Source organism: Caretta caretta, chromosome 8 (genome assembly GCF_965140235.1).
Source record: "Caretta caretta isolate rCarCar2 chromosome 8, rCarCar1.hap1, whole genome shotgun sequence".
Lineage (NCBI taxonomy): Eukaryota > Metazoa > Chordata > Testudines > Cheloniidae > Caretta > Caretta caretta.
Window position 1 is genome coordinate 75,621,579 of NC_134213.1, and position 24,440 is coordinate 75,646,018.

General features: G+C 41.4%; 2 protein-coding genes across 4 annotated transcripts in view; one reads left to right on the forward strand and one right to left on the reverse strand.

The window, feature by feature from the left end:
• Positions 1-21,215, reverse strand: part of RPAP2 (RNA polymerase II associated protein 2) — a 70,322-nt gene extending 49,107 nt beyond the window's left edge. For all 3 annotated transcript variants that reach the window (XM_048861637.2, XM_048861636.2, XM_048861635.2), the window contains exons 1-8: positions 21,114-21,215; positions 18,177-18,222; positions 17,214-17,328; positions 15,562-15,660; positions 12,591-12,656; positions 8,273-8,361; positions 4,346-4,381; positions 2,434-3,376 (exon numbers count right to left, since the gene is read on the reverse strand). In XM_048861637.2, the coding sequence (XP_048717594.2) occupies positions 2,434-3,376; positions 4,346-4,381; positions 8,273-8,361; positions 12,591-12,656; positions 15,562-15,660; positions 17,214-17,328; positions 18,177-18,222; positions 21,114-21,177 (1,458 nt within the window). In that variant the 5' untranslated portion in view covers positions 21,178-21,215. The remainder of the gene's footprint in view (positions 1-2,433; positions 3,377-4,345; positions 4,382-8,272; positions 8,362-12,590; positions 12,657-15,561; positions 15,661-17,213; positions 17,329-18,176; positions 18,223-21,113) is intronic.
• Positions 21,163-24,440, forward strand: part of GLMN (glomulin, FKBP associated protein) — a 45,582-nt gene continuing 42,304 nt past the window's right edge. Inside the window, exon 1 of the mRNA XM_048861639.2 lies at positions 21,163-21,286. The gene's annotated coding sequence lies outside the window, so the exon portion shown is untranslated. The remainder of the gene's footprint in view (positions 21,287-24,440) is intronic.

Consider the following 24,440-nt stretch of genomic DNA (forward strand, 5'->3'; position numbering starts at 1 on the left):
TACTATTAGATTATCATCAACATTTATATTGTGGTAGTACCTAAAGGCCATATAGGTCAGTGCCCTGTAGTAAGATGAGGTCCTGAAACATAAACCCTGGTATCAGAGGCCCGGTACAAGGCCTAAGGCCTGAACTAAAGTAAAGGTCAAGATTTTGTTGACATAAAGCAAAGTTAAACTGTGAGCAAGAGGCAGGTCCTGCTCAGAGTCTGGAAAGGAGAGGGCTGATGTTGCACCTATACACATACCTAAAAGGTATTAAGCAGTAGTAAGATAAACATGTGCCAGGATGGTACCAGAACATTCCGGTACCAGGGTGGATAAAAATCAACGATTTAAAAAAAAAAAAAAAATTAGATTTTTTTGACAAAATGCTTTTTGAGGAAAAAAAAACCTATCTAAAGATAAAGATACATTATAGCTCAAAGAGATCTTATCATGGAATAGGGACTATAAATTCTAATTCTATAGTATGAGACGATATATTCGTGTAATGTTTAAGAAAAGTTTTGTAAATGAGTTCCAATAGTTCATGGATTAGGGACCCAATCTTATGGGGATCCACAGGCTTCTGTATAGATTATTTAGGTTAATCTTTCTATCTACCCAATGGGACTCAGTGCTCAGTTTAGAAGATACCATCAGAGATGCTTAGTTTTGCAGTTCTCAAACTATGGATTTGTGTCTCCAGAGGTAACATGCTTGTTAACAACAAAAATGTTTTTAAATGAATAAATAATATATAGAGGTGAGAAATAACAGACCTCAACTCTATTGTCCCTCCGCAAATTTGTGTACACAGAGTCAATCCCTTACCTCTCTCTAAAAGTGCAAAGTTTCAAAAAGTTCAATGAATAGAAGATTGTTGGGGGTGGAACAGATCTGGACAAGAAGAAGTCTGAGATAAATGTGAGAATCGAGGGACATATGCTTGTTTTGTTAAAATATTGTACGTTTGCTGTTGAAGAAAAAAATCCAGAATACTTAACGTTGTTTTAGTTAAATAAAACAATTTAAATGTCTGTCTGGTGACGTTCTCCTCCTAATACACCGGGGTGGCTAACCTGTGGCTCCGGAGCCGCATGTGGCTCTTCAGAGGTTAATATGCGGCTCCTTGCATTGGCGATGACTGCGAGGCTGGAGCTACAGATGCTAACTTTCCCATGTGCTGTGGGGTGCTCACTGCTCAACCCGCTGCTCTGTCCCAGGTCCTGCCACCACTCCACCCCTTCCCCTTCCCCCAAACCTGCCATGCCCTCGCTCCTCCCCACCAGAGCCTCCTGTGCACTGCAAAACAGCTGACTGCGGTGGGCGGGAGGCGTAGGGAGGGAGAGGAAGGTGCTGATTGGCAGGGCTGCCGATGCACAGGAGGCACTTGGGGCTGGAGGGGAGGAGCGGATGGGAGGCTGCTGACATATTACTGTGGCTCTTTGGCAATGTACACTGCTAAATTCTGGCTCCTTCTCAGGCTCAGGTTGGCCACCCCTGTAATACAGCATGGCAAGAAAATCCTCCAAATATTAATGATTAACCTGTTGAATTGGAGATAGTTCACCTCCCAGTGACTTCATAAATATCTGCTTCAATTACTTTTGGTCAATGAAATAACCATACTAGTATTCATTTTTTGATATAGCTGCAAAACTAATCTGAAAAGTTTTCAAAATAAATCACTTTAAAAATGTATAGTGTGTACCTTCTAAAAATGAAACTTACACCTATCTCTGAGTTGTGAAGAATATGCACTAAGGTTATAACAACCAACAAGAATGCACTTTTATGTAGAAAACCATGATTAAATAGAGTCTTCTTGACTAGTGATTTAAATCAAATTGATTTAAATCATGATTTAAATCAACTCCACCCTGTCCAGTACTAAAACATTCCACACAGAACATGCTGACCCAGCCTAAAGATAGGGTAAAAAGGATAATATGATGGATAGTTGTTTTGTTCGAACCAACATGTACAAGGTGAGAAGCAGCACCCTAACACTTAGAGGTGTTGTACCTTAATACTTCAGGAGTGATGTGTAACTTGTTTGTACCTGTGTATAAGAATGCACCCCTGAGGGGCTGTCTTTGTCTGGCCTAGAGGGCAGTGGAGTATCCAGACACTGACTGAGCTGATCCATTGTCAGGGGGCACATATTCGTAGTACGTCCTGTAGGGTCTGCGGGAAACTATTACTGTGCTTCGTTTGACAATAAACCTTATCGGACTCTGTGGTCATTGGGGGTTCTCTTGGGGTCTGCTGTGTCAGCTATCTGCAGAGCTGGGGCAGCACACAGAGGGAACACACACATGCAGCCGACTGTTATCATAATTGAACAGAGCAGAGCACCACGCCGGTGACATCTCATGACATGCCCCATTGAATTAAGCACTGTATAAACATACAGAACTAAACAGTCCAGTTTTTCAAGATACTTACTTTAACATTGCTAGGATGCTCCGCTCCTTCCACCTGTGTTGTTGCTTCTTCAGCCAAGAGACATTTTCCTTTATAGAATTCCTTTACTCTTAGTCCTAATAGTTCTGTTTCTTCTTTTAGCTTTTCATAGCTAGGCAAAGGTTTAACCGTTGCATCTGTGCCCCCAAAAGGCAAAGACTGGTTCAAACTGTTTTTAGATTCCTTTGTAGCAGCAGCAGCGTCATTAAGGTCATCTGCTGTTTTTAAGTCATCCTCATCAAGTTCTTCTTTCTCACAGTTAACAGCTGATGTGTGTTCTGGTAAGTGTACAGTAGCATAGCTGGAACCACAGAGAAACTTGAAAGTTTCTTCAGTCCTCCATTCAATAAAAGTCTGCTTAAGCACATCTAAGACATTACGTGTAGCAGTAAGGGAATCAACTGGTGCATTCAATTCAGGTTTGATATGCTGCTTTGATTTAGCAAGTATTTTTTTCAGTTGTTCTGCCCCCTTTTTGCTTACACCTAGCAAAACTACTTGTGAACCATTACACCTACTTTCACAGTTTTCTGGATTTTTTAAGTTTTCTGACATAATAGTGTCTGAAGAAATGCCAGTAACAGAACAAGAACTCTTTTTTTCCTGGTTATCTAATTTGCACTCACTTAATTGTTCAGTGATATTTATCACTCTATGGTCTCTATCTCTATGCGTGGAGTTTTTATTCTGAACAGGCTTCTTTTTGAGTATACTTTTTTTGTGCAATGGTTGCACCAGACTGGTTGCATTTGATCGATTTCCTGGTAGAATAGAGGAAACAAATTCTTGTTCAGTATCACTGCTGCTGTCATTGTATGTGCCATGGGAACCAGAGTCACACTGGCTTGCTGATGGTTTAGGATTTTCAATATCTGAGACTTTAATGACTTCATGATGCAGTTTTACTTCTTCCCCAGACTGGCCACTGTAACAGAAGAAATAGACTATCATTAAAATACAGGACAGACTTCAGTTATAGTAGCATTTGCAAACTAGATGATTTTGAATAGCATAGATTTTAAGAATGAACAAATAATTTTGTTCTAGCAAAGGTGTATTATTTTATTTAACATTAAGAATTAGACCCTTACTAAGGGATCTAAATACGATTTGTTTTCTAAGAAAATTTTTTCAAATTTAAAGAGTTTTAGTGTTTAGTAATCAGGATGACGACTGCAGACACCATACAGCAGACATCTTATGTTGCAAATGAGGGGTAGAGAGAAAAAGAAAAAATATATATATTTGCTTTGACAAAATTTAGAAGAAAAAAGAGCATAAGGTCAGACTTATGCTGCCAGATTTTACCACCTGAAAAATCTAGAGTGAACACCAGCAGCTTAAGCCACATTTTTCCATTATATGAATAAAATACAGTATACTGATTAAAAACAAGTGGATAATAGATTACTTGTTTTTGCAGGAGTATGCGTGTTTGCCCCCTAATGGCCAAATGCTGTAGAGGAAAACATGAAAAAAAAATCACAATTTACAGAACTGACAAAGAGGGGGAAGTAAATAAAGAGTGGTAGGACTTATATTTTGCAGACATAAATGTTTTATATTAAGACTCACAGAAGCTTTCAACACATATAATTGGTACCATTTAGTTTATAAAGCATCGATGGTACAAAATATGCAGAGTACAAACACGGCGTTTGTGTCAGGTTTCAACAGCTTCAATTAAGAGTTACAGGCTACGAGCAGCTGTACACTAAATCATACAGATCAAATACTCTTTTTAGCATCACAAAGGAAAAAGCTAAACAAGGCAAATATCCTTTATGTGGTCTGCAACACTGGTACATTATATATTGCAGCAAAACAGGAAATCAAAGGCTTCCCTTTTCAACTGTGAATACATTAAATGTAAGAATCATTGATTCAGCTGTACCTTTGCCCCTCCTTCAGCAGTTCTATGTCTGGTGGTCTGCCAAAAAGATAAAAAGATGAAGGATTTAATAAACAGGAATTTCAAAGGTGACACAGTAACAGATATTTTTGAAACATCTTTTTGGAACAAGAAAAGGAGTACTTGTGGCACCTTAGAGACTAACAAATTTTTGGAACAGTTTTCGAATAACTGATACTGAAAAATGAACAACTGGAGCTTTTATATACAGCCTTAGGACTGAACCCTGCAAACATTTATTCTTCTGAACAGTCCCACAGAACTCAGAGGGCTACATACACACACGAACAACTACTCATGTAAGTGTTTGCAGGAACCTATCATGAGCAATTTTGAATAGGATTTCCATAATCATGATTCGGGGAAGTTTTTATGATACCCCCCCCTCCTCCCCAAACCTCATTTTTAAACCATCTTATATTCTAAGTAGGGCTGTCAAGTGATTAAAAAAATTAATTGCAATTAATCACACTGTTAAACAATGATAAAATACCATTTATTTAAATATTTTTGGGTGTTTTCTACATTTTCAAATATATTGATTTCAATTACAACACAGAATACAAAGTGTACAGTGCTCACTTTATTTTTGATTCCAGATATTTGCACTGTAAAAGAAAGAAATAGTATTTTTCAATTCACCTAATATAAGTACTGTAGTGCAATCTCTTTATCTTGAAAGTTGAACTTACAAATGTAGAATTATGGACAAAAAAAACCTTCATTCAAAAATAAAACAATGTAAAACTTTACAGCCTACAAGTCCACTCAGTCCTACTTCTGGTTCGGCCAATCACTCAGACAAACAAGTTTGTTTACATTTGCAGAAGATAACGCTGCCTGCTTCTTAATTGCAATGTCACTTGAAAGTGAGAACAGGAGTTTGCATGGCACTATTGGAGCTAGTGTTGCAAGATATTTACATCCTGGACACACTAAAGATTCATATGCCCCTTCATGCTTCAACTACCATTCCAGGGGATATGCGTCCATGCTGATAACAGGTTCTGCTTGATAACCATCCAAAGCGGTGTAGACCAACACATGTTCATTTTCATCATCATGAGTCACATGCCACCAGCACAAGGTTGATTTTGTTTTTTGGTGGATTGGGTTCTGCAGTTTCCGCATCAGAGTGTTGATCTTTTAAGACTTCTGAAAGCATGCTCCATACCTCGTCCCTCTCAGATTTTAGAAGGCACTTCAGATTCTTAAATCTTGGGTCAAGTGCTGTAGCTATCTTTAGAAATTTCACATTGATGTCTTCTTCGCATTTTGTCAAATTTGCAGTGAAAGTATTCTTAAAACGAACAATGTGCTGGGTCATCATCCGAGACCGCTATGACATGAAATATATAGCAGAATGCGGGTAAAATAGAGCAGGAGACATACAATTCTCCCCCAAGGAGTTCAGTCACAAATTTAATTAATGAATTTTTTTTTAATAAGCATCATCAGCATGGAAGCATGTACTCTGGAAGTATAGCTGAAGTGTGAGGAGGCATATGAATCTTTAGCGCATCTGGCACATAAATATCTTGCAACACCAGCTACAACAGTGCCATTTGAATGCCTGTTCTCACTTTCAGGTGACATTGTAATTAAGAAGTGGGCAGCATTATCTCCCGTAAATGTATACAAATTTATTTCTCTTAACGACTGGCTGTACATGAAGTAGGACTGAGTGGACTCGCAGGCTCTAAAGTTTTACATTGTTTTGTTTTTGAGTGCAGTTATGTAACAAAATCTACATTTGTAAGTTGCACTTTCATGATAAAGAAACTACACTAAAGTACTTGTATGAGATGAACTGAAAAATACTATTTCTTCTGTTTATCATTTTTACAGTGCAAATATTTGTAATAAAAAATTATATAAAGCGAACACCATACACTTTGTATTCTGTGTTGTAACTGAAATAGATATACGTGAAACTGTAGAAAATCAAAAATATTTCATAAATTTCAGTTGGTATTCTATTGTTTAACAGTGTGATTATTTGCTATTAATTTTTTAAATCGTGATTAATTATTTGGAGTTAATCGCGTGACTTAACTGCAATTAATTGACAGCCCTAATTCTAACCAACTGCTGATTTAAAATGAAGTTTAGCAGTCAATATATCCAGCATATTTAGAAACACATTTTTGTTATAAACCAAAAGGAAAATGTAATACTGCTTTTAGAAAGACACCCTGACAATTCTTGCCCATTTAAGAAGTGTTCAATGGATCTTCTCCCCACCAAAAATGTCTATTGGGACTTAAAATTAGCTTGCTTTTTTATTTGTCTGCAGCACCAACAGCGCTCTACAAGAATGGCTCTCAATCTTTCCAGACTACAGTACCCCTTTCAGGAGTGAGTCTGATTTGTCTTGTGTACCCCCAAGGTTCACCTCACTTAAAAACTACTTGCTTACAAAATCAGAACTAAAAATACAAAAGTGTCTCAGCATTCTATTACTGAAAAATTGTTTACTTTCTCATTTTCCCCATATAACTATAAAATAAATCAACTGGAATATAAATATTGCACTTACATTTCAGTGTATAGTATATAGAGCAGTATAAACAAGTCATTGTCTGTATGAAATTTTAATTTGTACTGACTTCACTCATGCTTTTTATGTAGCCTGTTGTAAAACTAGGTAAATGTCTACATGAGTTAATGTACCCCCCTGGAAGACTTTTGCGTACCCCCAGGGTACACAAACCCCTGGTTGAGAACCACTGCTTTGGATATTTATTTTTAAAATTGTTTCTAGCTTCTATGGCTGCAAGGAAACCTTCTAAACATGAACCAAAAGAAAACCAATGCAGTGCTGTCTTCTTCAGTCCACAGAAACAATAGCTCTGATGGATGTGAACTGTCCCATTCATCTCAGTGTTTTAAGTCTGAAATCTCAAGATGAGAATATAACATGTCAAAAATACTATTTATATTGCAGTATCATGCAAAATTCTCCATTTGCAGGTTTTCAATGAGATAACTTTATTCTTTGCTCTTGAAAGGGTTTCAGAGATAGTCTTTACAGATTTACATCTAATTATTATTTTTATATAACATCAACGGAGTGCTAGTAATGACAGACAGGCCCAGTCCTGAAGAGCTTATAGTCTAGGAAATTCTTAGCAAACCTTGTCAGTCTCAAAATTTAGTTTTAGCTTTTTTCCTCATTGTGAACTAGAGGTAAATACAGGAGATTCTGGAAACCAGTATCTTAGAGAATATTTTTGAGCAAGTTAGATAAACTTGTATGACCTTTCTCCAGGCAGGTGTTTGTACAGTGAAATGGTGACATCCAGTGGTTTGGTTGGTTAATTTCAAGTACTTATTTCCCTACTTACCCAGGTAGTCAATTTACCAAGAGAAATGACAAAATTACACCCTTCCAAAATGCATGTTGCCTTTTCCTCCATATCTATTGTTTAAAAGAATGGAAACTAGGATTTTGCCCAAGATGTAGTACTGCTTTTTGTTGTAGTCCTATATTCTGTTTTCTGATGCATATTTTTAAGGCCTGACTTCAAATCCAGTATCAGTGCTATGTTAAGATTAGAACAACTCTTGTAATAGGATAAAATGAATTAATCCTATCCTTAGTATATTTTATAAAAATGCCTATTCCAAATTTAAGAAGGACTTTTTGAAGTTAATAGGAATAGTAGTTTCTCAGGACCTCTCCAGATCAGACCCTGAACAATTTTGTTAACTGGTATCTATATTGCCAATCATGTCAATACAGTAAAATTACCATCTTGATTATATATACAACTTTTATAACACACACCTCATTAGCCTTTTATAGTTTTAGATTTTCTTCAGTTTCAGTATAATCTAGTTGTACACCTAGTTGTATTGTACCTGAACTCACAGAGAATAAACAAAAAGAACACTTGATCAAATTACCTTTCTTCTTCTCGCATCCACACTGGACTTTTGGGAATCTGAGCTTCAAAATATTTAGATGCTCTGTAACAAAAATTGCTGCAAAAACACTGGAAAAATATGATATTAAAGCATATTTATTTTGGTTTAAATGTATAAACTTCATTATTAAGAACATAGATATTCAGATTTTTAAAGAGCCTATCACCAGTAAGGGCTTCTACTAAACTAAAACAAATGCCTTGCAAAATTATCCATCATACAAAAAACCTCAAAACAAAAACATGCGCCCCCACAGAAGCCCTTGCAACCTTATAGGTCTTCTCCTTGCACTTTTATTATGTATTAAGCATCAGCATTGTCATTGGTAATACACAAACAGAGAAGTCAGACCTCTACAAAACAGAGGAAAGCATGATCCTTGCCTCAAAGAACTTACTGCACAGTTTACAGACACGCACTACAATTCACATGCAAAAGTGGCTTTTTATTTGTAATCTGGGCAGTGTTGAACTTCGAATGAGCAGTTGGCTATCGATGTTGGGCTAAATCCAGCACTCTTTATAGAAATAAAAGGCATGCTATCTAAAAGAGAACTGACAATTCACAACTCTGGGAAGAACAAATGCTGGATTTGTGGATCTCATCATCTGCTCTGTATCTCAAAACATGAAGCTCAAAGCATGCACAATATAAGATTATACCTGCAATTCCTGCCACTTTATTTTCCACAACACTTCCCCATCCCCATAAAGGTATAAGATTGAGGAATTAAATAAAATACTGAAGATTTTAAAAGGTAGATGGAAGAACAGTTTAAGCAGTGAACGGACCTTGTTCTATAAGGTGGTTAGTGCCTTCTGCTGTAGTAGGCAGAGGGCCTGAAACATAAGCCCTTGTATCAAAGGCTTGGTATGAGGCCTGAGCTAAAGTAATGGTTAAAACTTGCTAATATAAAGCAAAGTTAAATTGTGAGCAAGAGGCAGTCCCTGCTCACAGAATCTGGCAAGAACATGGCTGATATTGCAAAAGCACACATTCCTAAGTAGTGCTAAGCATACAAATATATAAGCAAACAAATTCCAGAAAAATGGTACCAAATAGGGTTGCCAAGTTTCTACTTACATAAAATCTATCACCCCTGCCCCGCCACACCCTTCCTCTGAGGTCCAGCCCCTTCTCCAAGGTCCTACCCCTGCTCACTCCATCCCTCCCTCCCTGTCCCTCACTCTCCCCACCATCACTCACTCATTCATTTTCACCGGGCTGGCTCAGGGGGTTGGGTTTCGGGAAGGGGTGAGGGCTCTGGCTGGGGGTGCGGGCTCCGGGGTGGGGCAGGGACGTGGACGGGGGGGGGGGGCCTGCGGTCTCTGGCTGAGGGTACAGACTCTGGGCTGGGGGTGAGGGGTTTAGGGCGTAGGAGGGAGCTCAAGGCTGAGACTGAGGGGTTTGAAAGGCGGGAAGGGGGTCAGGGCGTGGGTGGGAGGGTGAGAGCTCCAGCTGGGGGTGCGGCCTCTGGGGTGGGGCTAAGGGGTTTGGGGTGCAGGAGGGTGCTCCAGGCTGAAACTGAGGTTCGGAGGGGGATCAGGACTGGGGCAGGCTGTTGTGGCGCAGGAGGTGGTCAGGGGTGCAGGCTCCAGATGGTGCTTGCCTCAAGCAGCTCCCGCAAGCAGTGGCATCTCCCCTCTCCGGCTCCTACGTGGAGGCGTGGCCAGGTGAGTCTGCTCACTGCCCCGTCTGCAGGTGCTGCCCCTGCAGCTCCCATTGGCCGCGGTTCCTGGCCAATGGGAGCTGCAGAGCCAGCGCTTGGGGTGTGGACAGCACGTGGAGCTCACTGGCTGCCCCTATGTGTAGGGGCCAGGAGGGGACATGCCGTTGCTTCCGGGAGCTGCGCAGAGCCACGGCAGGCAGGGAACCTGCCTTAGCCCCACTGTGCTGCCGACCGGACTTTTAACAGCCTGGTCAGCGGTGCTGATCGAAGCTGCCAGGGTCCCTTTTCGACCAGGCGTTCCAGTCGAAAACCGTATATCTGACAACTGTAGTACCAGAACACCTCAATACCAAACACATTCCCCAAAGATAACAGGAACGCACTGACCCATCCTAAAGATAAGGTCAGGATGACAGCATGATGGATAGAGATGTTTTGATTGAACCAACATGCATAAGGTAATGGGTGGCACCTAAATCCATCAGAGGGTGGCACCCAAATCGTCAGTGGTAATACGTAACTTGTTTGTATCTGTGCATAAAAATGTATCTCAGAGGGAGGGAGTGTCTTTGGCTGGCCTAGGGGATAATGGAAAGTCCCGCCATTAAGTGAGCTAGTCCACTGCAATGGGCATATATGTGTTAGTGTACCTGTAAACATTGATCCAGGACATTAGGAACATGCTTCGTTAACAATAAATCTGACCAAGCGCCTTCGCTACGAACTGAGTCTGTGGTTTTATTGGGCAGTTTAAGTGGAGCCTGCTGTATGGGCTATCTGGCCAGAGTCAGTACAGCACGCAGAAAGAACATACACACGCAGCCAAACATCTGACCACACCTGTAAGATGCAGCTCACCAGATTAATAAATGATCTGGAAAAAAGGGTGAACGGTGAGGTGGCAAAATTTGCAGATGATACAAAATTACTCCAGATAGTTAAGTCCAAAGCAGACTGCAAAGAGTTACAAAGGGAATCTCACTAAACTGGGTGACTGGACATCAAAATGGCTAATAAACTCTATGTTGATAAATGCAAAATAATGCACATTGGAAAGCATAATCCCAACTATACATACAAAATTACAGGGTTTAAAAAAGACGTTACTACTCAAGAAAGATCTTGGAATCATTGTGGATAATTGTCTGAAAACATCAACTCAATGTGAAGCAGCAGTCAAAAAAGCTAACAGAGTGTTAGGAACAATTCGGAAAGGAACAGACAATAAAACAGAAAATATCATAATATATATGATAGAAATAAAACAGAAAATATCATAATGCTACTATATATATATATCCAGCGTATGCCCACACCTTGAATACTGTGTGCAGTTCTGGTCACCCCATCTCAAAAAGATGTTAGAATTGGAAAAGGTACAGAGAAGAGCAACAAAAATGATTAGGGATATGCAACAGCTTCCATGCAAGGAGAGCTTAAAAAGACTGGGACTGTCCATCTGAGAAAAAGAAACAACTAAGGGGGATATGACAGAGGTCTATAAAATCATGAATGGTGTGGAGAAAGTGAATAAGGAAGTGTTATTTACCCCTTCACATAACACAAGAACAAGGAGTCACCCAATGCAATTAATGGGCAGCAGGTTTAAAACAAACAAAAAGAAGTATTTCCTCACGCAATGCAGACAATCTGAGGAACTCATTGCCATGGGATACTGTGAAGGCCAAAATTATCACTAGTTTCAAAAAAGCATTAGATAAGTTCATGGAGAATAGGACTGTCAGTGGCTATTAGCCACGATGATCAGGGGCACAACCCCATGCTCCAGGTTTCTTTAAACCTCCAACTGCCAGAAGCTGGGAGTGGATGACGGGATGGATCATTTGAAATTGCCCTGTTTTATTCATTCCCTCTGAAACATCTGGTACGGCCCAGTCAGAAGACATGATACAGGGCTAGACGGATCACTGCTCTGACCCAGTATGGCCATTATTTATGGAGAGAAAAGAGAGAAAAATCTCAGATCATATGATAGGCTGGCAGTGCTATTCTGCATAGATCCTGCTGGGAAATGCCAAGGGATGCCTTTGATTCACTACTGCAAACAGCTTATTAACTCTCTGCCTAATATAAGGGAGCAGTTGCCTAGAAATACAGTCTAAGTTAAAGAGTAATCAAAAAAGAACACTAGGAGTAGTCAAGCTGTGGGAGGGCTTAGGATGGAATCTGTGCTATGCTGTTGTTAGTTTCTTTGTCAATAAAAATCAAACTCTATGATGGGGATGAACTTTGACGCTATGAAAACTATGTAATCTTTGATTTGGAGGAGGCTGAGAAAGCCACCTGTTCACAAATTTATCTGCAATATATCAGTATTGTCAGATTTGACTTAACATGTAAATAAGATCTTTCTGTTGGATTGCAACTGTCTGCACTGTGTTCCTTTTAAATATAAGCACAATATAGCATTTTCCTTTAAAAGGTAGGCAGCATCTAGAGACAGAGAGATCTATTTTATACTCTACAGGTTTGTAAAAATCTATTTTGCTAATAACAAAATGTATATTGGTGATTAAACAAGGTTTGGTAAGAAAGCTGTCGCAAAAATAAATGTAGGAGACTTAAGACAAAATTAGATATATGTTAGAGGAAGACTTGAAACCTTACCTTTCTTTCTGTAATATCATAAACTTTGTTTGTTTTTGTTGAAACTCTGTACTTCTGTGTTGGCACCTAAAAAGTGACACACCTACCAGTGAGACCAGGATTATAACTTCAGACCAATCTTTCGTTTTAAACCACATGTTAAAAATTACTGTTACAAATTAGGTGACTGGAATATGTAAGCCAATGAGATTACCTGCAAGAGTAACATTACTCATGTGTAACTTGTATGGAGATCTGCAGGAGGCCTCTGTGCTAGCTGTGAGTCCCCCACTCTAACCCTACATTGGTGAGGCTCCTATGAAGCTGTCCTACAAGGCAAGCACTCTGACCACCACAGAGATGGCTCCACAGAGCAGATAAGATAGTAGCATAGGTAAATCTCTGTGAGGCCAGAGGAAGGACCATGTAAGAGATTTCCTCCCTTCTAACACACAAACCTGACCCAGTAGAGAGCTCTTTGCCGAGAGTTAGGAAGGGGGACAATAGTGCTAAAGGTGTTTCACACTCCCCATCCTCCACTCTGGATGAAGGTATTGGATGACACACTCTGGTCATCTGTCATCAGTTTAATTGAAGTATTTCAAAGATGTAACAGAAATTGCATCCCTCAACCCCCCCACAAAATAGACTTTCTTGTATGTTATAAAGCATGAATTGGAGGTAATGATTAGATGCAGTGTCTAAATTTATGAAAGGTTTCAGAGTAACAGCCGTGTTAGTCTGTATTCGCAAAAAGAAAAGGAGTACTTGTGGCACCTCAGAGACTAACCAATTTATTTGAGCATGAGCTTTCGTGAGCTACAGCTCACTTCATCGGATGCATACCGTGGAAACTGCAGCAGACTTAATATACACACAGAGAATATGAAACAATACCTCCTCCCACCCCACTGTCCTGCTGGTAATAGCTTATCTAAAGTGATCATCAGGTTGGGCCATTTCCAGCACAAATCCAGGTTTTCTCACCCTCCACCCCCCCAACACAAATTCAGAGATTGAAGTGTTCTCCGACTGGTTTATGATATATGCCATCATGTGCCAGCAATGCCCCTCTGCCATTTACATTGGTCAAACTGGACAGTATCTACGTAAAAGAATAAATGGACACAAATCAGATGTCAAGAATTATAACATTCATAAACCAGTCGGAGAACACTTCAATCTCTCTGGTCACGCAATCACAGACATGAAGGTCGCTATCTTAAAACAAAAAAACTTCAAATCCAGACTCCAGCGAGAAACTGCTGAATTGGAATTCATTTGCAAATTGGATACTATTAATTTAGGCTTAAATAGAGACTGGGAGTGGCTAAGTCATTATGCAAGGTAGCCTATTTCCCCTTGTTTTTTCCTACCCCCCGCCCCAGATGTTCTGGTTTAACTTGGATTTAAACTTGGAGAGTGGTCAGTTTGGATGAGCTATTACCAGCAGAAGAGTGAGTTTGTGTGTGTATGGGGGTGGGGGTGTGTGTGAGAAAACCTGGATTTGTGCTGGAAATGGCCCACCTTGATTATGATGCACATTGTAGGGAGAGTGGTCACTTTGGATGAGCTATTACCAGCAGGATAGTGAGTTTGTGTGTGTGGTTTTTGGGAGGGGGGTGAGAGAACCTGGATTTGTGCAGGAAATGGCCCAACTTGATTATCATGCACATTGTGTAAAGAGTTGTCACTTTGGATGGGCTATCACCAGCAGGAGAGTGAATTTGTGTGGGGGGGTGAAGGGTGAGAAAACCTGGATTTGTGCTGGAAATGGCCCAACCTGATGATCACTTTAGATAAGCTATTACCAGCAGGACAGTGGGGTGGGAGGAGGTATTGTTTCATATTCTCTGTGTGTATATTAAGTCTGCTGCAGTTTCCACGGTATGCATCCGATGAAGTGAGCTGTAGCTCACGAAAGCTCATGCTCAAATAAATTGGTTAGTCTCTAAGGTGCCACAAGTACTCCTTTTCTTTTTGTAAATTTATGAAATTAGCAATATCCTTTTACATTTGATCTAGAAAATCTTGTGCTAAATAATGCTTTTATCCCATGGAAATAAGAGTCTTAGAAATATGTAAGACACAGATCTTTCACTTTAATGTAAGCAGAACATAGATTTTCTCTTTTCCTGACCATATTTGCCATACTGGAATTACTAAATTGATACTACTGTCATTAGACTTCAATTGTGCAACAGGAGCTAGTCCTATTTTTTATTGTGCTGTGAGATTAATAGATAGATTAAACTCCAGAAACAAGTAGATCATGTCAAAGGCCAAATACCAATATCATGGAAATTTACTTAAAGTGTCAAATTTAGGGATTGAGAGTATTGTTACTTTTAAAATCTAGGAAGTGTTGTTTCCTACTTGTAATAGAAACATTAAACGGATTTAACTAGTTACCTACTATACTGCAGCTAGCATGACAACACAGTTTAAGTCAACTGTACTTCAGGCTCTGAAGTTTCATTTATGCTTCCTGTGGGCCTATGCAGACAGATCTATACCTCTGCAATGGCTCTGAGTCCCCAATAACCCCACATAGTGAGGCTCCTATGAAGCCAACCTATCCAACAGTGACAAAGAGTTCTAAAATGTATCCATGGGGATATATTGTCTTTAAACATTATAAGCCTCTTTCCCCATGGAGATATGTGCTTTCACAGAAAAGAAAACACTGGATGGGAAATAAACTTTTCCTGTTGCACAGCTGGAGTCATGAATCCATAATGTTTAATCCATATTATTCTTTGTCAGTTTACAAAGATGACAAAGGATTCAGTCATGCAGTAGTCATAGCCAAAAGAGCAAATTCAATCTTTCCCTTTAGAGAGATTTTTGGTGGGGAGCAACAGGACCTTCACCTGGGAGTAACACAGAATGATTCCTGATCATATGATTAGAATGACAAAGAGAGAATGGAAAAGATAAAGAAAGGCTCAAGAGCTCTTAACATCAAAATATTAATTAAAAAGAAACTTACATTTTCTAGCCTATTTTGACACAAGGGATAGCCACAGAGTTTGATGATAAAACGCTCCTCCACAGCATCCTTATAGTGAGATGGGGTAATAAAATTTCCCTAAAATCATTAGAAAATAGTTATCAACAGACTTATTTTAAAAGTATTCACTGTATCATAACTCTCAAAACTCAGAAGTACATGAATGCTTAAGTTTGTTCACTACAAAAATTAGTAAAACCACTACTATTTAAAAAGCAGAAGTTAAAAGATAAAAATGGTAATAGAGTGAGCACACACAGTAAGATGAGAGCAAGTGTATAGACAGTACTATTAAAAACATCTTATATTTTTATTTAGATAATTTTGTGAAAAAGTTATTTCTGCAGTTTCCCCCATAAATGGCTAATATTTCCACAGTGTATATAGCTTAACTGACACTTTTTACATGGTACACATTATAAATCTAGTGACACTTTTCATGCTTTTACATTTATATTATTGTTTAAGTGATGAACACTGAGTCAAATAACTGTGCTTATGGCCCTGGGCACAATTTGAAGAAACGGTACACCCAACATATGGATGTTTTTGGTAAGTTTGTCCTGCTAAATAATTTTCAAGAGTACCCAAGTCATGGTACATACTTAGCCAAAAATTTTCAGCACCAAGTAGAAGGGAACTTGTTTTATATAAGCTGAACTCAGATTCAACCACAAAAATGTTTGCCCAGATCTACTTAACATATACATGAGATAAAATATAATAGATCATTTGTCAGGTATCTTCACAAGAGTGTTTCAGTTTAACGCTTGCAACATAATATATTCCCCTTGGGCCAGATTCTACAATCCTTACATCATGTTGAATAATAGTATCTGTGATCTGGATCATATCTCATATATATATATGTATACACATATATATGCGCATTAAGAGCAGGCCCTCTGCACATGGCTCTCTCTCCTACCGTGTGCAGAGGAGGCTCAGCCACATATTAAGTTCTGCAGGGCCAACTGGGAGTAGTCAGAAAAGATATACAACCTGGAGCTGTATTGTCTTTTCTGCATAACCTCACCTAGAACAACCACAACATGGGTAGTCCTTCCATTGTTCTAAAAAGCTATGGTGCCAGGGAAGTCATATGGGTCAAAGGATGGTACCATGGGGCCTTTCTCTAAAGCCCCTTCCCACAGAGGAGATGATCTGATCCTAACTTTTTACACCACACTCGTCAATCTGGAATCCATGAGCCACTAAAGGCAGTGGGACTACTCACCTAGAGTAAGCAATACTCATCATGAGTAGGGCTGGCTAAGCCAAGCTTTTAAAAACAAGACATATATATTTTCACAGTGGAAATATTAAAAGCAAGAACAGAGGGTACATTAGCACTGAAAGAGACACTGGATGATTGAATGGTTATTACCCAAACAAATCTGTTACAAGAATTAAAAAGAACTTTAAAAACATAAGAACGGCAATACTGGGTCAGACCAAAGGTCCATCTAGCTCAGTATCCTGTCTTCCGACAGTGACCAATGCCAAGTGCTTCAGGAGGAATGAACAGAACAAGTAACCATCAAGTGATCCATCCCGTCGGCCATTCCCAGCTTCTGGCAAACGGGCTAGGGACACAAATTAGTGTAAGACCTTGTAAAAGAAACACATACACAATTCACAAGGAACTCTTCTGTAATATCTTCCTCCAATAGCTGTTCAACAACATGCAGAGCTTTTTTCTCATATTCAATCTTCTTTCTAATAGCAGCCTCAAGTGCTGCTTTCCTACAATAGAGTAAATATTGAATTACATAGACAGCACTTTACCATACACAATTCTCTCAAACATATCTTTTGTCTCTCTCCTATATGAAGTGTAGCATTTTAATGATCTGGTATGCATTTTGCTACGGTAACCTCAGCAATGTATTCCACTTAGACTAGAACTTTGTAGCAACCAGGAACCATCAAGTGAGTTTTCCAAACTTGGTTTGGCATTCCGCCAAGTTCTTGGAGAAGTATCCAGGGCTTCTCCCACAGGCAGCCTGAACAATCTTTATTGGAGAAAACAGTTCATTTGGGAAGTAAACACATCATTGTAACAAGATTAATACGTAACTGAGCCAGTGCCAAAGTAAATAGTAAATGAAGCACAGCATCCAGAAGTCAGGACTGTAAGAAAAGCAGCATGTAAATGTTTTCTCACATGTACTCTGGTTAGTGGGCGACATTTTTCTTTTAAGAACAAAAACCTTCATGCCCTCAGGTGGAACAGCTGGGGACTGGGACCGGGACCCAGAGCAGGAGGAAGTCTGGGACTGCAATGGGACTGGCTGGGCAAGAAGATTGGGACTGGGATGAAGAGCCTAGGAAGGTAATGAAAAGAACTCAGACAGAGACAGGTTGGAAGGAAAAGGTGTGCATATAATAACTCAAGACAAATCTGCGGAGTTGTTTAAATCATCTTACAGTGCTGAATAGCAGACAAACTTGCTAAATATTACTAGAATGGTAAGTATCTTCTATACACAGTCATTGAAATTTCTGAAAAAGCAAAAAGACATTCTGTAAAGAGGTGAGAACTCTAAAGTAAACAATTATTATTACTATATAACATTAGCTAGGCATCATACCTTTGTGCTGCATCTTCATTTTTCAAAATACTTGACTGTTTATTTCCTAGTAATAAAATAATATATAAATCAATGTAACTTTTAACTTTCAAAATAACAAAACATCCATTTGTGGCTCATACGTTTCCATACATAAAGTAGCCTCAGGGAAGAAATATTTGCACACAAGCCAAACCATAAGCAACTGCTTGGAAACCTGTGCTTCTGGGGTTTCTAAATAGATAGCTGCAGCAGTTTTTAGTTAAATATTCAGCAGCAAGACCAAATAATAAGTTGGCACACTATCTACTGGCAAACTACAGGACAGGGAAGAATAAATCATTTTAGTCCTGTACATTGTTCAAAAAAACAAGTAAAGGGGATACTATTAACTGGGGATGGTGGTGTCACATTTCTTCCTGAAGATTTTGTAACAACTGTATTTCCTAGGGCACGGGTGGCCAACCTGAGCCTGAGAAGGAGCCAGAATTTACCAATGTACATTGCCAAAGAGTCACAGTAATACGTCAGCAGCTCCCCATCTCCCGCCCGCCGGTCAGCACCTCTCCCCCTCCCAATCAGCTGTTTCGTGGCATGCAGGAGGCTCTGGAGGGGAGGAGGGAGGGCACAGCAGGCTCAGGGGAGGGCGCAGGAAGGGGTGGAGTGAGGGCAGGGCCTGTGGCAGAGCCAGGGGTTGAGCAGTGAGCACCCCCGGCACATTGGAAAGTTGGCGCCTGTAGCTCCAGCCCCGGAGTTGGTGCCTAGACAAGGAGCCACAGATTAACTTCTGAAGAGCTGCATGTGGCCACCCCGTCCTATGGATTCTTCCGTAACATTTCCCACCATTGTAATTCCAGTGGCAACAGCAACTGCGGAAATGCCAATGTAGACAAGGCACTGGCTGCCACTGTTTTCTCTGCCCCCTGATGTTGGTTGAATCTGCTCTGAACAGGTGAAATAATATGACCCCTGATTCTGCAACAGGCGCCACGTGCACTACACCCATGTGGAACATTGCTGACTTTAACAGGGGTTTGACCTACATTAGCTCCTCTTCCCCAACCAATTGGTAGCACAAGTGGCAGAAGGTGTAGGAAATTTTAGATACATTCTTAGTGTAGATGCAACCTAAGTTTCTTGTAACTAAAAAAAGTTTTAGAACCAAGCCCTGCAAAAGTCCCAACACCCCTCCAATATCTTTCTGCCTCCCCAGCTTGTCGTCTTTGTGCAGCTGACAGCATTTGACACAAAGCAATTTTACTGTTTCCCCTTAGCCAGCCACTCCCTTTTGAAAGGAAACTTCTATACAGAAAGAGAAGCAGAAAAGAATTATGTAAAAAAGGGGAGATTTTTGTTTTTTTAACACTTAACACTTTTTCAAAACATACCATTTAAATGGTGCTTGATCAGAAAATAGGCTTGTTTTATTTGATTAGTTTCAAACAACTTAGGTTGACACCATCCTTAATGATGCTGCACAACAGGGTCCTTACATGGAGGAAGCAAGTGAAAGTGAAAGTTGCAGCCAACAAGCCACATCCCTAAAGGAGCAATGCATGTCGTTCTCATGGATGCTGGTGCATGTGGCCTAATGCCAAGCGCCTTTACATCAACGTTGTCCAACATCCCCTCTTCCCTGGGATACAGACACCCCCTTTTGGCCAAGCTTCACTAACAATGAGATATGGTAATTTCCACCATGACCCATGATTCGTGCCCTACCAAATTCACGGTCCATTATGGTATATTTTATGGTCATAGGATTTTTAAAATCCTAAATTTCATGACTGCAAATATTTAAATCTGAAATGTCAGTGTTGTAATTGTAGGGGTCCTGACCCAAAAGAGGATTGTGAGGGGTTGCAAGGTTATTGTAGAGGTGTCGTGGTATTGTCACCCTTCCTTCTGCGCTGCGGGCGGCAGCGCTGCTTTCAGAATTGGGCATCTGGAAAGTGGTGGCTGCTGGCCAGGAGCCGAGCTCTGAAAGTAGTGCTGCCACCAGCAGCAGTGCAGAAGCAAGGATGGCATGGTACGGCATTGCCAGTCTTACTTCTGCGCTACTGCCGGCAGAGCTGGGCCCTTGGTCAGCAGCTGCCGCTCTCTGGCTGCCCAGCTCTGAAGGCAGCGCAAAAGTACGGGTGGGAATACCGCAAACCCCCTACAGTAATTTTGCAACCACCCCCCACAACCAGCCCCAGTTTGGGAAAGGCTAGTCTCCCCAGTGACATCTGTATAGTATAGGGTAAAATCATACAGAAGACCAAAAAGAAAAGGAGGACTTGTGGCACCTTAGAGACTAACAAATTTATTTGAGCATAAGCTTTTGTGAGCTACAGCTCACTTCATCGGACCAGATTTCATAAGGGAGATCAGATTCCACTGTCCGTGACGTGTTTTTCACAGATGTGAATTTGGTAGGGTCCTACCCAGGATATAGTTACAGGAGAACCCAGGGTTGTGAGTTCAAACCTTGAGGGGGCCATTTAGGGATCTGGGACAAAAATTGGGGATTGGTCCTGCTTTAAGCAGAGGGTTGGACTAGATGACCTCCTGAGGTCCCTTCCAACTCTGATATTCTATGATTCTAGAAGCTGAGAACGCCACAGCCAGGGCACACCACACCACTGGGCCAGGAGTGGGGATGGCCATGCCACAGGGCTGGGCTATGCCATAGGGCTGGGCCAGCCACAGAGCCCCCCCCCAGTGCTGGTGCTAATACTCTGGGAGCCCTAAACTGGAATATTTTTGCCCCCCTCAACACATACTAATAATGGGGGGGGGCGCTTGAGCTGCTTGGGGCCCTAAGCAATTGCTTAATCTGTTTATGCCAACCACTAACACCTCCCTCCCCCCAGGACGGCTTGGGTCAGTCCCCTGCGCGGAGCCGGGGAGGACGAGGCCACGAGCCCGGGAGGCGGCGGTGCGTGCGTGTGTGTGACTGTGCTGTACTAATCCTACCTGCGCGTCTCCGGCTGGACCTCGCCTTCGCACCGACCCGCAGCGGCGCCGCCGCCGCCATCATCGCCCGCCCGGCCTGACCTCTCACACCCGCCGCGGCGCCGTGGGAGGCGGAGCCTGAGACGCGGCTCACGGGGCTCGATCCAGCGCGGCCTCTTGCGGACGCACGCTAGGTAGGAGGCAGGCGCCGCGCAGTGCTTGCCGCCCCGGGGAGGGGGCTGGGGCGAAGGAGGCTTCGCGCTGCCGGGGGAAGCGGGCCCTGAGCCTTGCTGGGGAGGGGAGCGGAGCGGAGCGGAGCGGCTGCTGCTGCGGGCTTTAGCCCCCTGGCGGAGGGCTCCTTATTCCTCTCCCGGCACGTTCTGCTCATGGGGGGTACTGGGCCTGTCCCTCAAGCCAAGCCGAGCCGAGCCTCACCCGGGGCAGCTCCCCAGACGTGTCCCCTGGAGCTGGTTCAGAGGGGCCGGATGAGGAGACTCCCAACGACCCTCCCCGCCCGCCCCCCTGGTTGGAGGACTGGAGCTCGCAGGCCTGTTTACAGCCTCCGCCTCTGGCTGGAGGATTTTGCCGTGAGCCACCCAGACGGTCTCCTCTTTCTCTTCCTTCAGTGCGATGCCCCCGCAGCCCTGGCCTCTGGCGGGAACGGCGATCTGCTTATTGCTTTAAGAGACACCAGTTGCATTATTTTAGGCTAAGGGGTATTGAGCAGCGTCTGATGTGACGCAGTGCATGGGTTATAATCCCCCGTACTACTGTGCTGAACCTTGTCCAAGAGGATCCCATACAGCCCATCCTCCCCATACCCAAAGTGTGGCTAGCGGCGATGCGGATGCTGCAGTGTCAGTGTCCCAAAGTGTATGGAGGATGCTAGGTGCTTTCATCCTTTTTAGGCACTGACAGCCGTGTGGAATAAATTCCCTCACTGAGTCGCATTTTTCATTGATGTTCGGATTCTTTAAGTAACCCCCAGACTCCAGTGAAATTCCTTGTGTGTGTTTGGAGTTATCTATTTGGGGAGTGGAGTGGAAAGTTAAATAACTCAAATAGCTTTCAATTAAAAGTTCAGAACAGAGCCTGTACTAGACCTCTGTGTATTTGGAGATACAGGGGATGTGCCAGGGGGTGAAGGCCAAAACCATAACTAGATTAAAAAAAGAATGAAATAAATTCATAGAGAATAGGTCCATCAGTGGCTATTAACCAAGATGGTCAGGGATGCAATCCCATGCTCTGGGTGTCTCTAGTCTCTGACTGCTGTGAGAGTGGATGACAGGGGATGAATAATTGCCCTGTTCTGCTCATTTCCTCTTAAGCACTGGCATTGGCCACTGTTGGAAGACAGGATACTGGTTTAGATGGACCTTTGGTCTGACCCAGTATGACTGTTCTTATGGAGAGCATGCTGTGTCAAGTCTGAAATCAAAATAGGTGAAAAATATTATAAATGAGTGACGGGAGTTCATCAAGTATAGCTAATATGTAATTTTTCATAATGACTTAGATACCTGTCCAGCTCCCACTGAAATTAGGGGAAAGAATAAGATGATATTGACAACTGGATTAATCGCTTAGGCGCCAATTCTGCAATGAGCCCTGAGCCAGTATACCATTACAGCAGCACAGAGCTCAGCCCCATGATTTTGGCATTATTGATGTTGTGCCAAATAGGCCCCAATGATGGGCCCCAAATAGGGACTATACATTTGTTTTAAAACAAATTTAAAATAGTTCTGGGGAAATGTCACCATTGCTCTTGCAGTGTTGTGAACCAAAACACAACAGCACATGCTAGTGCAATGCAGAGATGCTGGATAGGGTTGCCAAGCCTCCAGGATTGGGCTGGAGTCTCCAGGAATTAAAGATTAAGCTTTAATTAAAGATTGTGGTGTGATGAGACCTCCAGGAATACGCGCAACCAAAATTGGAAACCCTAACGCTGGAACAGTTTTTATAGAGGGGGTGCTAAGAGGCACTGAACCCAACTGTAAACTCTGTATATAACGGAAACTGCTTCAAGACAGGGGGTGTGGCAGCACTCCTAATTCCAGCACTTATGGGGCAATGAGAACTGCAAAGTGAAACTGACAAGTCTAGGTTCAGTGTTGGCCCACAGTGAAATAAAATGTAAGTAGACTATCAATATAGTCTATCAAATTAGTCTATCGCATTTATTCTTTTAGTAATCTAAATACAATTTGGATGCTTTTAGTACAATTTGACTTAATAATGTTTGTTTTATGGACCAAATTAATGTAGTTGTTTAAATATATCATGTGAGATGGGTGAGGCCAAGATTTGAAATGGAATGCATGAGGACAGTATATAAAAATGTGTATGCAATTGTGCACCTGTGTATGTTGCATAAATATCAAGATTACATGTTTCGGATAGGTATTTAGGCACTAAACTAGCCATTTGCATGCAGAATCACTGGATGAGTGTACAGACACAGTGATTGCACGCCCAAATGTAGGCATAACAAATCCTCAGGCTTTTTTTTTTTTTTATTAAATAAAAATGTGAGATTTACAAGTATCCAGTAGGCATTAGGCAGCGATCCTCATTATGCAGAGATTTAAGCGTGTACTTAATTTTATGCATGTGAGTAGTCTTATTGCCTTCAATAGGAAGGATTTGAGCCAGTCTCCCTCTACAGGTGAAAGGCTAGCATAGCATATAGCTCATTGTGTCAGTCAGGCTCTCTTAAAATTTCATTAATAGGTTTAAAGATACCAACACCTAAATGACAAGATATTCCACTAGATAAAATTTAGCAGTGATGGAGCTTTGATTTTAATAAAAAATGTCTGGACAGTAAAAAGAAACAAACAATATCCTACATTCCAATCATAGAGCAAATAAACTAGAGAGAGTATATATGATAAAAGAAAAGGAGAACTTGTGGCACCTTAGAGACGAACCAATTTATTTGAGCATAAGCTTTTGTGAGCTACAGCTCACTTCATCGGATGCATACTGTGGAAAGTGTAGAAGATCTTTTTATACACACAAAGCATGAAAAAAATACCTCCCTCCACCCCACTCTCCTGCTGGTAATAGTTTATCTAAAGTGATCACTCTCCTTACAATGTGTATGATAATCAAGTTGGGCCATTTCCAGCACAAATCCAGGTTTTCTCACCCCCCCGCCCCACACACAAATCCACTCTCCTGCTGGTAATAGCTTATCTAAAGTGACCACTCTCCTTACAATGTGTATGATAATCAAGGTGGTCCATTTCCAGCACAAATCCAGGGTTTAACAAGAACGTCTGGAGGGGGAGGGGGAGGAAAAAACAAGGGGAATTAGGTTACCTTGCATAATGACTT